Source organism: Chiroxiphia lanceolata, chromosome 2, assembly GCF_009829145.1.
Source record: "Chiroxiphia lanceolata isolate bChiLan1 chromosome 2, bChiLan1.pri, whole genome shotgun sequence".
In the NCBI taxonomy this organism is placed as follows: domain Eukaryota; kingdom Metazoa; phylum Chordata; class Aves; order Passeriformes; family Pipridae; genus Chiroxiphia; species Chiroxiphia lanceolata.
Genome location: NC_045638.1, coordinates 25278101 through 25292567, shown reverse-complemented (window position 1 = coordinate 25292567; position 14467 = coordinate 25278101). Strand labels below are relative to the sequence as shown.

At 41.6% G+C, this 14467-nt stretch overlaps 1 protein-coding gene across 1 annotated transcript in view; it reads left to right on the top strand.

Moving 5' to 3' along the window:
- The window catches only part of RAB20 (RAB20, member RAS oncogene family), a 30126-nt gene extending 22063 nt beyond the window's left edge, over window positions 1–8063 (top strand). Inside the window, exon 2 of the mRNA XM_032680324.1 lies at window positions 6951–8063. Within this exon, the coding sequence (XP_032536215.1) occupies window positions 6951–7471 (521 nt within the window). The 3' untranslated portion in view covers window positions 7472–8063. The remainder of the gene's footprint in view (window positions 1–6950) is intronic.
- The last annotated feature ends 6404 nt before the right edge of the window (window positions 8064–14467 follow it).

Below are 14467 nucleotides of genomic sequence, written 5' to 3'. Positions count from 1 at the left end.
TATTTTTCCTACATTTTGATTTCTATAATAATTTAGATTCCCTAATACCACTGTTTACATATATTTTCGGATGTGTTTTATCCCATGCGTTGTTGGATCACTGATGGTAGTTTAGTAGACTTCTAAAAAAAATATCTTTATGTATTCTATTATGTAGAAGGGCACAGCTCAGTCTCTCAGGATAAAACTCGTACTGTGGAACCATAACTCATAAATTTGGGATTATAGTACCAAAGCATTTGGCCAGTAGATTGCATAAGATTTCTGAATGTGAATTCAGCAGGGACTAAATTATAGTGACATAATGTAAAGCCACTTCCAGATCAGGAAAATAATGTTATGTTCCTCCTGTATAATAGTGCACTGAGCTCTTGGGATCTACCTTTTATTCAAATGTCATGGAGTTAAATGTATTAGAAAGCATCTTCTGCTTCACTGTTTAAAGTTCATAAGGCTTTCTCATCTGTGGCAGTCAACTCATACATTGTTGGTTCCTCTGAATCTGGGACTTGCCTCCATTTGGATACTGTGATCTTTTTTATGGGAAGATATTTGTAGTGATTGAAAGTAATGTCCTAAGTATATTTGCCTTCCTGAATGCCAGCTTCCAGGGGAGGAGAAGCAGCTTGTGCAGGACGTTTCCTTTATCTATATGAAAGCAGCAGTATAAATACCTAAATGCTGTCAGGCTTGGTTCTTAGTGACTTTGGATACAAGCTTGTGAATAACCTCTGTGAGAAGGACACCTCTGGGGGGGGTGGGGGTGGGAAGAAGGAACCATTTGTGCAACATGATGATGTGTTTTTATGTTTTAAATTAGAGTGAAAAGAAGAATGCTATAAAGACTGAAGCTGTGTTAGTTGTTTCTATTTATTTAGAAATGTTTTTGAATGACTTTCTTTTTCTAAGACCAGATCTGAGGGGGTTAGGTAATTCACAGGTAGTGATTGTGCAGTGGATAAGTTCTAGCCTTTCTAGTCACCGATTTTTGTGTCCAAGGGACATATTCATTAGCAGAGGTGTGGTATTTCTAGTATGATAATTAAAGCTGACTGAAGATCAGGGCTCAGATTGATCCTGATTTCTTGTCTTGCCTAAGAAGTAAATGACTGCTCCTGGTTCCTGTGGCTTGCTTTCTCACACTGAGCTGCTGTTTCGCAGGAGGAGCTTTATAAACCTAAAATGATTCATGTTTGTAGAGTGGGGATGTTTGCAAGGTCTTGGCAATTTCAGACTCCTTCAGAACTCAAGGTATTTGTTCATTAAGACAAAAATGCATAGATTTAAGGGAAGAGATGGTCTCTTTCACAATTTTAAATCTTTTTTATGAGATAAAGATTCTTGACTTAGCAATTCAGAGGAAATTGTGTTTAGAAGTGGAGTAAGCTTGTCTCAATCCTATATTACCTTGAGCCCACTTTCTTGACTGGCTGTTTTTGCTGTTTTTTTTCTTTGGAGAGCAATGTTTGTTCATTGTACACTTAACCCATGTGGTTGTTATTTTCTTCTTCCATGTGTAGCTCTTTCTACTTTAAAACATGAAAGTGAAGCCCTTTGGGCATTAAGATCAGTACTTTCCTATGTTTATGTTAAATTCTGCTTTGACCAAGACATCCATATCTAATTTTAATAACTTAAATAGAAGCTCCTAAAACAGGGCACGGTTCATGCCTTGAATGTTGATCCATATCTAAATAATGAGTGTAAACAAAATAAATGCCATCTTGTTTTTTAGTAGAACTAGACATCTGTTTAATTCTGAAACTTCAGTATACACAAGTATCTTCTATAATGCAGCTTTATGAATGTATAATACAGAGTGAAGATGGAGCTTAAATGAATTTTCTAGTTACTCAACTGGAATTGTTTTAGTGGTTGTGGTTTTTTTGGGGTGAAGAGGGGGAGCAGGGTTTGTTAGGGTTTATTAGTTTAATTATTTAGGTTTTTTCCCTCACAGAGGCTTTCCTTCCATGGGGAATTTTGTCTAGAAGGAAAACCAAACGTTGGCATTTTTCTGACAGATCAGGAAGTCACGTATTCAGACAGCTCATGGATATGTAGAAATTGAATTCTCCAGTGCTTTCTGACTCATGTTTCTACTAATTCCTGCTTATGTCCTCCATGTTAATCCTTTGGGATAGACAGCTTTATTTTTATCCCCAAGTAACCACAGGCATAGTCCAGTTCTTTAGAAAGCTCCTTACTTCAAGGGAAATGTGATAAAGTCACATACAAGAAATGAATACCAACCTTGAACAAGATGATAAAGAGTTCTGACTTAATTCTGTCAAAGCTTGACAGCCTGACTCACGCGTGGGGAGTAGAATTTTCCTGAAATCTTTTAAGGACCTTTATGGTTTGTTTAATAGTCAGTACATATCTCAGTATATGTGCACAAACAGAAATCTCAGTTCCCAGCAAAACTGTTTCCCCTGATGTCCTTTAAAGGGTCACAACATTACTGCATTGTCTGGGAACAGAAGGAAATGTTGTTCCCTTTTTCAAAAGGGAGCTTCTTTGTCTACTCTTGTGATCATGCGGATGTTCCTGCTGAGGTAACTCAAGAGCATAAGGGTCACCCCTTGAACCTTCATCTACTGCAGCTGAATCCTCAAAGCTCATTTCTTTTTAGTTCTGATTTCTGTGCTGTGTCATGGGTGTCATACTTTCTCTTTTCTTTCGTCTTCTAGCTAACTCCCTAGGGCACAGTTCCTGTCCCTCTCCATGTACACTCAAGTTCAGACTCTTTTATAAAGGAGAAAGAATTTGAAAGGCAAAACCTAGCTGGTATCTTGTTTGTGTTAATTCCTCTCTACTGTTCAGATTACAATACTGTTAAAATCACAGTGAAAATTGTTGGAAGATACCTGATTTATGAACTGAGAACTTCCTGGATAATTTTGCACTCTTGTTCAATTTTAATGAAATGTTAATGTGCCTCTGTAGCCCATCTTTGTGTACTTTTCCCCGCTACATATTTGCTTTAGGAACTCAGAATTTAGGGTGCCACTCAGACTGACATCAGTGTAGCAACATTACTTTTTTCAGTACTTGATGGAAGACCTTTTTATCTCTGTAGTATTTGTTGTGTTTTATTCCTCAAAACTAAAACAGCCTGTTCTGCATTCTTGTATGTGCTCAACACTGAGAGATTTAAAACTTGTTCTTCTGGTAGAAGTTTTTTTGAAAGAGTGCATGTGTGGGAAGTTGTGGTGAAAGCTTTTGAAGGGGTAGGAGGTAAGGAGCATTCAAATCTGTCTGGAGGAAGTCATTTGCTCTTGTAAATATCCACACAACTTCACAGGCTACTTTGCATACCACCCTCAGGGGCGGCAGGGCAGGAGGAGAGCTCCAATCCATGAGGAAGACTGAGGCACAGCTGATGTGAGTGGATCCCACAGCTGGGAAGGGATGGGAATGCTTGGTCAGGCTGTGGTCCCATCCAGAGAAAGCATTCACAGGGGCTTCTGACTTCCAGCTGAGAGGTTGGGGTGCTATAGGAGGCTGGCTAGACCAAAGTCTAGGCTTCAAGTTCAAGTCTCAGCATATTTTAAATCTAGCCTTGCTTATTTATTAGGCAGACCTCTAGCAATTCTGCTTTTCCCTTCTTTCTCCCTTGGGTTTCTTACAACTTTGTACTGAGGTCCATTTGGCTCAAAATTCTTTGATTTGTTTATGACGACCATCATAAGACTTTGAAAATGCTCGGGGGCTGCACTGCTCCTGAGTGGATGGAGTCTCCAACAAGACTTCATATACTTACTGGAAGAGCCTCTGAAAAGCTAGTGGTGCTGCAGATGTAGGGTTGTCAAACTGCTGTAAATAAGGCAAAATATAAGGATGAAAAGAAAAATGGAAATTAGTTTTGGTTGATTTGCTTTAAAAAATTTCCCTGTTGTCCTGATGTTGTGCCTTTGTGGTTCATTTGGTGTTCTTGCAATTCCTTTGACTGCAAATTATTTGATAGTTCTGCCACTCTTACCGTTACCTTTATTTTTTTTTTTAAAGGGTGAAATTGTTTGATTGTTGGACTGAGGGCTTACCATTTAATTTAGCTAATTATATAAAAAGGAATGTGGTTGAAGTGGGACCAGATGTGTCCAGGGAAAGAAAACTGGCTATAAGAAGGCAATGGCTGTTCTCATGTGGTGGGTTTGTCAACCTAATGTCTGATGCTATTTTGCCTGACACCTTGAGGACATATATTAGTTTAAATACTTAGTGCAGTTTGTTTTTTTTTTTTCCAAATTTAGAGTTGTTCCAGTCCTTAAGTGTCAGAAGTAGTCTGTGCAAGGAAACTGCTGAAAAAGTGCTTTATGCAGTTTTTTCTGCGTGTAGATTTTTCTGTGAGAGTGAGTGAGGGACACTATCCATTATTCCTCTGGCATAATTAACCCCTTATGCAAGTAAATTCTTTCTGTTTCTTTCCCCTTTTAAACAATATATTAGTTGTAGAAGTAATCAGTTGGTAGTTACCACGTAGAAGTGTCATGGTTTAATGTTGCTGTGCAAGATTAAATTAGCATATGAATTCCATAAAACAAATAATAGTATTGTTCTAGTACTTGGTTGTTGTAGCAAATGATTCTGGGGGCTGGATATTATGGTTTAGGCATCTGAAGTGGGAGAACAGAGGAGGATGTATGTTCCGTTGTGATTTCCAGACCACAGTATAATCAGGGTTCGGATGAAAACAAAATCAACCATGGCACAAACTTTTACTGAAAAATTGGAGACATTTAAAGACTCAGTTGCAGTGCAACTTCAAACATGAGATTGGAGGAAAAATTGCAAAAGCACTGACTTTCTCCCTTCCCTGTATCCCAGTCTCCCTTGCCGTTACCCAACATACCTAAACAAAGGCATAATTATTGGTTTGGTTTATTTTTTTGCTACCTCCTTTTTTCCTACCCACCAGATCATTAAAGAATTTCTTTTGCTGGGGGAAAGCAAATCAGAAGTTACACAAAGTTGCACAGAAGCAGTTCTCCACTAACTTTGCCTAATGTTATTTTGAATGCCATTCATTGAACTTTTGACCTCTGCAATGTCAAATAACACCTACTACCAATTATTCACTTTGCAGGAAAGTATTTAAATTACATGCACAATTTTGATGTGAAATTCTCATTTTCCATGTGATGAGAAAGAATAAATAGTTGTTCCTCAGTTACTTTCTCAGTATTAGGCCTGAATTTATAGACATCTGTTCCTACCCTTTTTTTCAATCATTCACCAGCCTGAGAGATCCCACAATTTTTCCTCATGCAAATGTTTCACATGATTCTGTGCATTCTCACCACCTTCCTTTTACACCTCTTTATAGTGAATTCTGCACCTTTCCAAATCTATTTCTCTGGCTGTTACCAGAGTTTCACAGAGTGTTAAAGGTGAAGTGAGCTTTGGATTTCATGTTCTATCTTGACGTTTTCCAGTTTTGTTTTATGAATAATGATGAACATTTTGTCTCTCTTTTGGCATCTGTGGAGTAGAGTCCTGACATTTGTTGAAGGATTTATTGCAGTGATGATTATGTTCCCAGCTGAAGTAGATTCTGAGTTCCTTTCACAGTGTGCATGTTCACGTGCAGGTGTGTTTTTTCAATATGTGCTGACCCACATTTTTCAGCATGAATTTCTTCTCCCTTTCCTATTCCACAGTCATTTACAAGGATTTCATGATATTGTAACTCATGGTGGTCAGTAGCTTTATGCAGAAGATGAACGTAAGCAGGTGTCTTCCAGAATTTCTATAAACTGAGGTTCTGTGCAAAGAGATTGTATGACAAGAGAGTGTAGTTACCTTTTTTTTTCTCTCTTTTTTTTTTTTATTTTGTTCATTCCCAATTCTCTAGTGACCTAAGGCTGATGCTGATGACTGGTTGAAACCTAGTGTGTTTTATCTGTTTCTTGATTGGGTTTTGGGGTGTAAAGTGAACTACAGCGTATTCTACATGTAGCAGGTACTGGGGGAAAGTAGCAGTTCTCCATGGTAACACAGTGTGTCTTCTGCCTCATTTCCCTTAGTCTCATTACAAATACTGAAGAACATTTTTGCTTCCCAGAATTTAAAGAAGAGTCAGTTTTGTCTTCCAAGAAATGAACTTGAAGGATACCATCAAGGCTTCATCAGAGGTGCTGGAAGATACTTGCTGAATGATGAGGAAGAAATGTTTTAGCTGTTGGTTATTGAGCGATGGCCAGGGCAACTTAAAAGACAAATTACTTGTAGAATGTATTTAGGATTTTCTATATTACGTGTGTTTAATACTGTAAAAAGGGGAAATACTTGTGGTGGGACAGATGCATATCAATACTGGCTCTATACTCCAACAAGAGTCTTTTCCTGTCAAGCCAATGTACCTGAGAACTGTGGGCATGTAGCAGTTACAGTTTAGTCTCATTAAATAGCTTACAAAATCCTTCAAAACCTAGGAAGAAGTTGGTTACTGATTTTGTTCCGAATTTCTGAACGGGATGTACTTGAAAATGTGTACTGAAATTATAGAAGTAATAAATTCTAGCAGAATTTGAAGCAGTACACTTGTGTTTATAAATGGTTAAATAGGTGGATGGGCCATCTGTGAGCCCAAGCAGAGTAGCAGTTAATATGACATAAGTCAACTAGTATGCAATTTAATAAAAAAAACCAAAACAGTTCTTTTTCCTTTCACCTAGTGTGAATCCTGTTTGAGCTTGCTTGCTCACTTGTCTTTCCAGGGTCCCTGCTCTGAGATTGAGCAAGCGGTGTGTAGAGTTATTCTGTGGCACTGCTCCTCTCTTAAGGAAAAACAGAAGGAAAAACCTGAAAATGCTACAAATAACACGTTTTTACCTTCACTGCTTCGCACAGGCTTTTGAAATTGGCTTAAAATTCCTTAAACTCTTTTACTTGGTTAATAATGTGGCTTCCAGCACACTAACTTTTTGTTGTTTTTAAACCTTTGCCAGGACGGGAGCAGTTCCATGGCCTTGGGTCTATGTACTGCAGAGGAGCAGCTGCTGTGATCCTCACGTACGATGTGAACAGCTTCCAAAGCCTGACAGAGCTGGAAGAAAGATTCTTGGCACTGACAGACAGTGCAAGTGCTGACTGCATTTTTGCTATTGTTGGAAATAAAGTTGACCTCAGTGATGACTGTACTTTGCCACCAGATGAAAATAGACCTGAGAAATCTGTTGCCAGCTGTGGCTCGAAGGTGCGAAAACAAGTCCGTGCAGAGGATGCGATTGCGCTCTACAAAAAGATACTGAAATACAAAATGCTAGATGAGAAGGATGTTCCAGCAGCTGAGAAAATGTGTTTTGAGACCAGTGCAAAAACAGGATACAAGGTGGACTACCTCTTTGAAACTGTATTTGAGATGGTAGTCCCAATAATTGCACGGCAGAAAGCTGAGGGGCCACCGCAAACTGTGGACATCACGGACTACAAGCCAGCAAAAAGGACAAAATCAGGTTGTTGTGCCTGATCTGTTTACGTGACGTAAGAAAAGGGGAGGGATTGTTCGCTCCAGCAAAATGAGGAGTAAGAAGTGCTTGCAGCTCTCCAGAAAGGAAAAGTCAAAGCATAAATAAATAGACTAAAATGGTGTATCCAAAAAGAAACCAAAACCAACCCAACAAAAAAAATCTTCTGACCATTAAAAGCTTCTGGGAAGCTCTGTGTATAAAAATGGGAATGCAAGTGAAATTATGGAGTAAGACTTGCCAGTTTCTATGGGCTCTGAAGACAAATGGTGTGTTAGTACAATTGGTAGTGACAATCATTTGGACAGTTTTGAAGGAGTCTGACTTTTAGTGACTTGTCATTTCATGTTGCATATAAATGATCTGTTTGTGTACTCTTGACAACTTTCATATAATTGTCATTTTTCCCCTTATGATTCTAACTTTGGAAGATTGAACACGTGGTACTTTTTTATTCTTAAGATTAAAAAAAGAAAATCCAGGTATAATTTATATTTGTAGCTAATAAGGCAATTACAGTCTTTTTATGTCAGACATGACAGTGTACAATTCAGAAACTGAACTATTAAAATCACTGTGGATCTGTACTATTCATTTGGAGACTTTATTAATGGCAATTCTCCTTCCATAGTGGCCTTCCATGTATTAACAAGTAGCATCACAGCTCTTGCTGCGATTTGCAGGAGGAAGTTTTTTTGGTTCATATTTGTCTTGTGTTTCTTTTTAATGTAGATAGCAAAGTGTTTTTTGGGAAAGAAAGCAGCCTATTTTGTCTGCATTTTTGTAAAGACCTCTTTCTAGTGCCTGTAGGTATACCACTACACTGAGTACCTGTGTTCTATCTCTCTTCCCACTCCTTTTAAAGCTGCAGAGCTGCAGCTTTGATTTTTATCAGCTATGCATGACATTACTGCCTGGAGTAGTAATTACCTCTACCTGGAGGGAAGTGAAGACGGGTGTGTTCTGATGTGAAACTGACTAATGCAAGGAAGACAAACTGTCTTTTGTGGAGTAAAAAGCCTGTGAAGGAGCAATAATGAGGTACATGGTTTCTCTCCTGACTGCAGTAGAAAGGAGGGGCTTAATACAGCTCCTACAGCTCTTGGCTACAAAGAATGCATGCAGTGACCCAGGAGCTATGACTAGAGTGAAGAACTTCTAGCCTTTAAACACAACCCCCCCCCCAAAAAAAAGAAAACCCCTTACTTGTCCCAAACAATAAACCTCAAAGAGGCAGCTTGCGGATTTTCAGTTCTTCAGTTTCTTGTGTGGGGATTCCATCACCTTCCTTTGAATGCTTCTGGTGTAATTTTCTAAAACTAAAGGGTTAGTTTTCTTATGCTTTGTCATTGCCTTTCTCTGTCCCACCCAAATCACAGTTAGTGCATGAGGAGACAATTCCTAAATGAATAATGAGTTAAATTATTACTAAGTATATTTAAGGCATTTTTTTTCCCAAAAGTACATCCTCTTGAGCAAATTGCTGCAGAGTAGTAGCTTTATTTTCTGCTCTCAAGTTAATTCACAGTACACATGTAGTGGGGAAGAAAAGCTCAAGAGAAAGAACACTGAACATTAAATAATAGAATCATAGAATAGTTTGGGTTGGAAGGGACCTTGAAACATCATCTAATCCAATCCTCCATGCATTATACAGGGATGTCTTCAACTCAATCAGTTGCTCAGAGCTCTGTCCAGTCTAAACTTGAATGTTTCCAGGGGCGGGGCATCTACTACCTCTCTGGACATCCTGTTCCACCGTTTTACCACCATCACTGCAAAAAAAAAAAAAAAAAAAAAGTCTTCCTTATATCTAGTCTGCATCTACGCTCTCATGGTTTAAAATCATTGTCCCATTTCCCGTTGCTGCAGGCACTGCTAAAGGATGTCATCTTTTGGGTTTGCAGTTTAACACCTACCAGTCTGTCAGAGACTGGACAGCATCTGAGCTGTGGTATATAAAAATGAGTACAGTTAGAAACCTTTTAGCTATTAACAAAATTCTAGGGACAGTATCTAGTCTTCCCTCAGGACAGGAAAAAGGCAAGCAGGCCACAACCTCGGTCTTGTCTGTGACCAAAATGATCTGCTGACATGCCTGTGAGAGAGTCAGCACTGGCTTTGCTGCATCTGTTGATGGCTGAACCTGCAGCATGTACTGATTACAAGGTCAGGCTTTTTGGGAGATGCTTTATTCATATCAGATCTTAAGGAATTCTTACAGTATTTCTAAAAACTCCAACTTGGGTGTTTTTACCAAAAGAGATGACACAGGAAAAAGTCTTGTGTGCTGTGCTTTTGCCCTTAGAGCTACACTTGTCCGGCATGATGTTGTGGCTTTTTAGTGTTGTTGGCTGTTGTTCTCGAGAAATGTCTGGGTTATGATGGGTTGTCACTCTACCAACCTGTGAGATCATGGGGTTGCACAGTTACACTTGGGAAATTGCATAATACATGCGAACTATTGATGAGAGGTCAGGAGGAGATCTAGATTACTCAGTGTGCATGCTAGCCCTGTTTCTTTATCACTTTCTGAATCAGATTCTGCCTTCAAGAAAAACTTGAAAGATTCTGGAATTTGATGTAGGATGTTTGGGGGTTTTTTTAAATGTACTAGTAATTTAAACTGATATAGCTGAGCTCCATTTTTATAGCCCAGTGTTGATGCTCTATCTGCTGCAGTGGTGCCTATGCATATCTGCAAGCATTATTAGAGAGCACAGTTCAACCCTCAACACTGAAATTGCACAGAATGTTTTTTTCTGTTTAGTGGTGCTGAGGTTTTTTTTTGCGGTTTTGTTCTTTGTTTATTTTGGGTTTGTTTTTTGTTTTAAGAGCATAGAGAAACAATGCAATATGGCCTGTATCCTAACATGAATTCATTAATTTCCATGTTGCTTCTGCAGGTAGATCCTGGTATCCCAGCACTGCTAAAGACATCTTTTTGCCCCTCTTCCCTCACCTTCCATCCTACATAATTTTACTGAAATAATTAATCACCACCTACTGATGGGGAAGAGCAGCGAAGCTGCAGGGTAGGGACTGGCAACACAGGAACTGCGCAGAAGCACACTTGTTCTAACTCTTGTTGCCTTAACAGCCACACAGCCTAGCAGCTGATGTAGCACAGCAGCTGTGGGCTGGGCCACTAGTCATGCTGGGCCAGCACTGAGAGTGGCTGTGCCATGCACTGGTTCAATGCCAGCACTTCTGCACCCCACTGGCTGCAGCACGTTTTTCTCCATCACTGTGAGGTCGCTTTCCCCATTAATAACCTCGCTGCATGGCCTGGAGCTGGGCATGTGGTGGTGCTGCTGAAGCCATGGGAAACCCTCCCTGCCAGGAGAAGTGAAGACGGGTGAAGGCATGGACCAGGGACTCTGTTTATCCTGCCTTGGAGGGGAAACTCATTTTACAAATGTTGATTTCCCCCCCTCTCTCTCCCTGTTATGTCTGGTGATTGGATAGGAAATGTTATTTTTGGCAATGCTGAGTGAATGTGAGCTATAGGCCTGCCTGTGCCTGAGGTGATGGCTGAGCCAGGCTGTGACCCATGGGGGAGGGAGGGATGGTAGGGTGAACGAATGAGGATCTGTGCCAGGCTGGTTGGGATGTATCCATTCTGCTTCCTGCCCCTCACAGGCACTGATGGTGCAAGACTGAGGTTGTCATTGGCCCTTGACAGTCCAAACAAGGCTTCCAGTCTTGTGGGGGCCACAAAAGGAGCCAGAAGTTCCTCAGTGCCCATAGGACTGGCAGAGCTGCTGAGCTGCCTGCTTTGGCTTAGTCACCTTCTTGCCCACATCACAGCGGGAAAGCACCCCTGCCTATTTTTGCTTCTCTGCTCACAGGTCATAGGGAGCAGTGATGTTACTTCTTCCCCTTGTCCAATATGTCTTGCACCACTGTGCACTGCGTAGCTGTGGGACCAGACCCCCACTCACCATCAGTGGGGGCAGGTGGCCACCTCTGGGGGGCTGCTGGTCCCTATGCAGTTACAGGGGCAGATTCTGCCTCCACTGGGGCGCTGTTGGCACATGGGCAGTGACCCCTCAGCTTCTCCCCTGGCAGCAATCTGACACCTTCTATGTCAAGGTCGTGTTTACTGCTTGCTGTTTGCTAATTTTCTAGCAAACAAGCCCAGTCATGTACAGTGTGAACAAATTCGGCTGATTTGGTTGATCATCATGGCTAGGCTTCGCGAACGAAGATTTGGGAAGGCACTATCCACATTTGCTGCAGGCACGCTGGTGGCTTATGAGGCCAATACGTGATAGACATATCCGATTGCAAAAGGCGCAGCAGAAAGACTCCTTAGATGGTGTATTTTGCAAGATACGGTTCCTTCTGCGTTGCCTTTTTTCCTCGAGAGTGATCCTGCGTGAGTTCTCAAAGGAGACAGCTGCGTTGTAGATGGTGTGTCTCCAGGCCTCCCGATTGGAGGCCAGAGTAGACCAGTTATGGTGATCAATATGGCCAAGGCTGAGATGTTGTTTCAGGGAGTCCTTGAATCTTTTCTTCGGGGCTCCTCTCATGCGGCAGCCAGTGGCAAGTTCACCATAGAGCAGGATCTTAGGGAGGCGGTGGTCCTTCATCCTTGAGACGTGCCCTGCCCATCGCAGCTGCGTTCTCAGTAACATGGCCTCAATACTTGTGACAGCTGCTTGCTCTAGTACAGATGTATTGGTCACAAAATCTGACCAGTGGATGTTAAGGATTGTACGGAGGCAGCGCTGATGGAAGCGTTCTAGGAGACGCAGGTGGTGGCGGTAGATGACCCATGATTCGGAGCCGTATAGGAGAGTAGACAAGACTATGGCTTTGTAAACACTGATCTTGGTGCTTTTCTTTAAGTGTTTATTACGCCATACTCTCTTGTGGAGTTTTCCAAAAGCATTATATGCCTTAGCTAACCTGTTGTCTATCTCTCCGTCGATCTTACCATCTGAGGAGATGAGGCTACCAAGGTAATTAAACTGTTGGACTGATTTGAGCTCTGATTGGCCAATGGTGATGTGGGGATGATGGAAGACTTCCTGAGGTGCAGGTTGATGGAGGACCTCTGTCTTCTTTAAGCTGACTTCCAGCCCAAAGAGCTCAGCAGCACCTGCAAAGCAGGATGTTAAACGCTGCAGAGCTGCTTCTGTGTGGGCAACAAGGGCAGCATCATCAGCATAAAGCAGCTCCCGGACAAGATGGTTTAAGGTCTTGGTGTGGGCCTTCAGTCGCCTTAGATTGAATAGGCTTCCATCAGTACGGTATCGAATGTAGATGCCGTCCTGATCATCGAGGTCTGCTGTGGTCCTTTGGAGCATCATGCTAAAGAAGACGGTGAATAGGGTAGGAGCGAGAACGCAACCTTGTTTCACACCATTCTTAATTAAAAAGGGCTCAGAGAGTGTGTTGCCATATCTGACTTGGCCGTGCTGATCCTCATGGAGTGAGATGATCATTTTAAGGAACTTGGGGGGACAACCTAAACGTTCCAAAATCTGCCACAGACCTTTTCTGCTCACAGTATCAAAAGCCTTGGTGAGGTCGACAAAGGTTACATAGAGACCTTTGTTCTGTTCCCTACACTTCTCTTGCAGTTGTCTGAGGACAAATACCATGTCTGTGGTGCTCCTGTTGGTTCTGAAACCACATTGACTTTCAGGTAGAATTCCTTCTGCTATAGTGGGTATTAGTCTGTTCAAGAGTATTCTTGCCAGGATTTTGCCAGCAATGGAGAGCAGAGTAATACCACGATAGTTTGAGCAATCTGATTTAGTACCTTTCTTCTTATACAAAGTGATGATGACAGCATCACGAAGGTCTGATGGTAGTTCACCGAGCTCCCAGCAGCGCACCACAAACTCGTGAAATTTGGTGTGGAGTGCAAGGCCCCCATGTTTCCAGACTTCAGGTGGAATTCCATCAACCCCAGCTGCCTTGCCGATTTTTACCTGCTGTATGGCCTTCAGGGTTTCTTCTAAAGTGGGGGCAGTATCCAATTCATATTTTACTGGTTGTTGTGTGATGGACTGAATTGCTGAATCTTGGACTACACGGCTGGTACTGAAAAGAGTCTGAAAGTGTTCAGACCATCGATTCAGAATGGAGGTTTTATCTGTTAGAAGGGTTTGACCATCAGCACTGAGTAGAGGGCTTTGGACCTGGTATGTAGGTCCGTATGCTGTTTTCAAGGCCTCATAGAAACCTTTGTGATCACCTGTATCTGCGCATAATTGAGTTTTTTCAGCTAGATCGATCCACCAGTTGTTCTGGATGTCGCGGAGTTTCTGCTGGAGCTTGCTGCATGCGAGACGAAAGGCTGTTTTTCTTGCGTGACAGGATGGTAGTGCAAGGTGTGCTTGGTGGGCGGTTCTCTTCTTCCTCAACAAGTCTTGGATTTCTTGGTTGTTTTCGTCAAACCAGTCCTTGTTCTTCTTGAGGGAGAACCCTAAGGACTGTTCAGAGGAATGCAGGATGCTGTTTTTAATATGAAGCCAGATTGTTTCAGGAGAGGAATCTGTGGGAATGTTTTCGAGCCTAGTTTGAAGGTTTGCCTGGAAACTGTCTCTTACTGTGGCTGATTGGAGATTGTTAACTTGGAGTCTTCTCCTTGGGATGCTGCCCCTCTTTGGTTTGAATTTGAGCTTAAAATTGAGTTTACAGCGCACAAGCCGATGGTCTGTTTGGCATTCTGCGCTGGGCATCACGCGGGTATGGAGGACATCGCGGGCATCTCTCTGTCGCACTAAGACATAATCAATGAGGTGCCAATGCTTAGAACGGGGGTGCATCCAGGTTGTCTTCAGACTATCTTTCTGCTGAAAGATAGTATTAGTGATGGTGAGTTGTTTGGTTGATACACTCTGAGGAAATAATTGGTGTCAACTCACATCGCTATGTTGACTTCACTATATCTGTATTGATATACTGATGCACTATTACCTACAGATGTGGAATATAATCTCATTTACCTTCTCCAGGATCAGGACCGCATTATAGTTCAG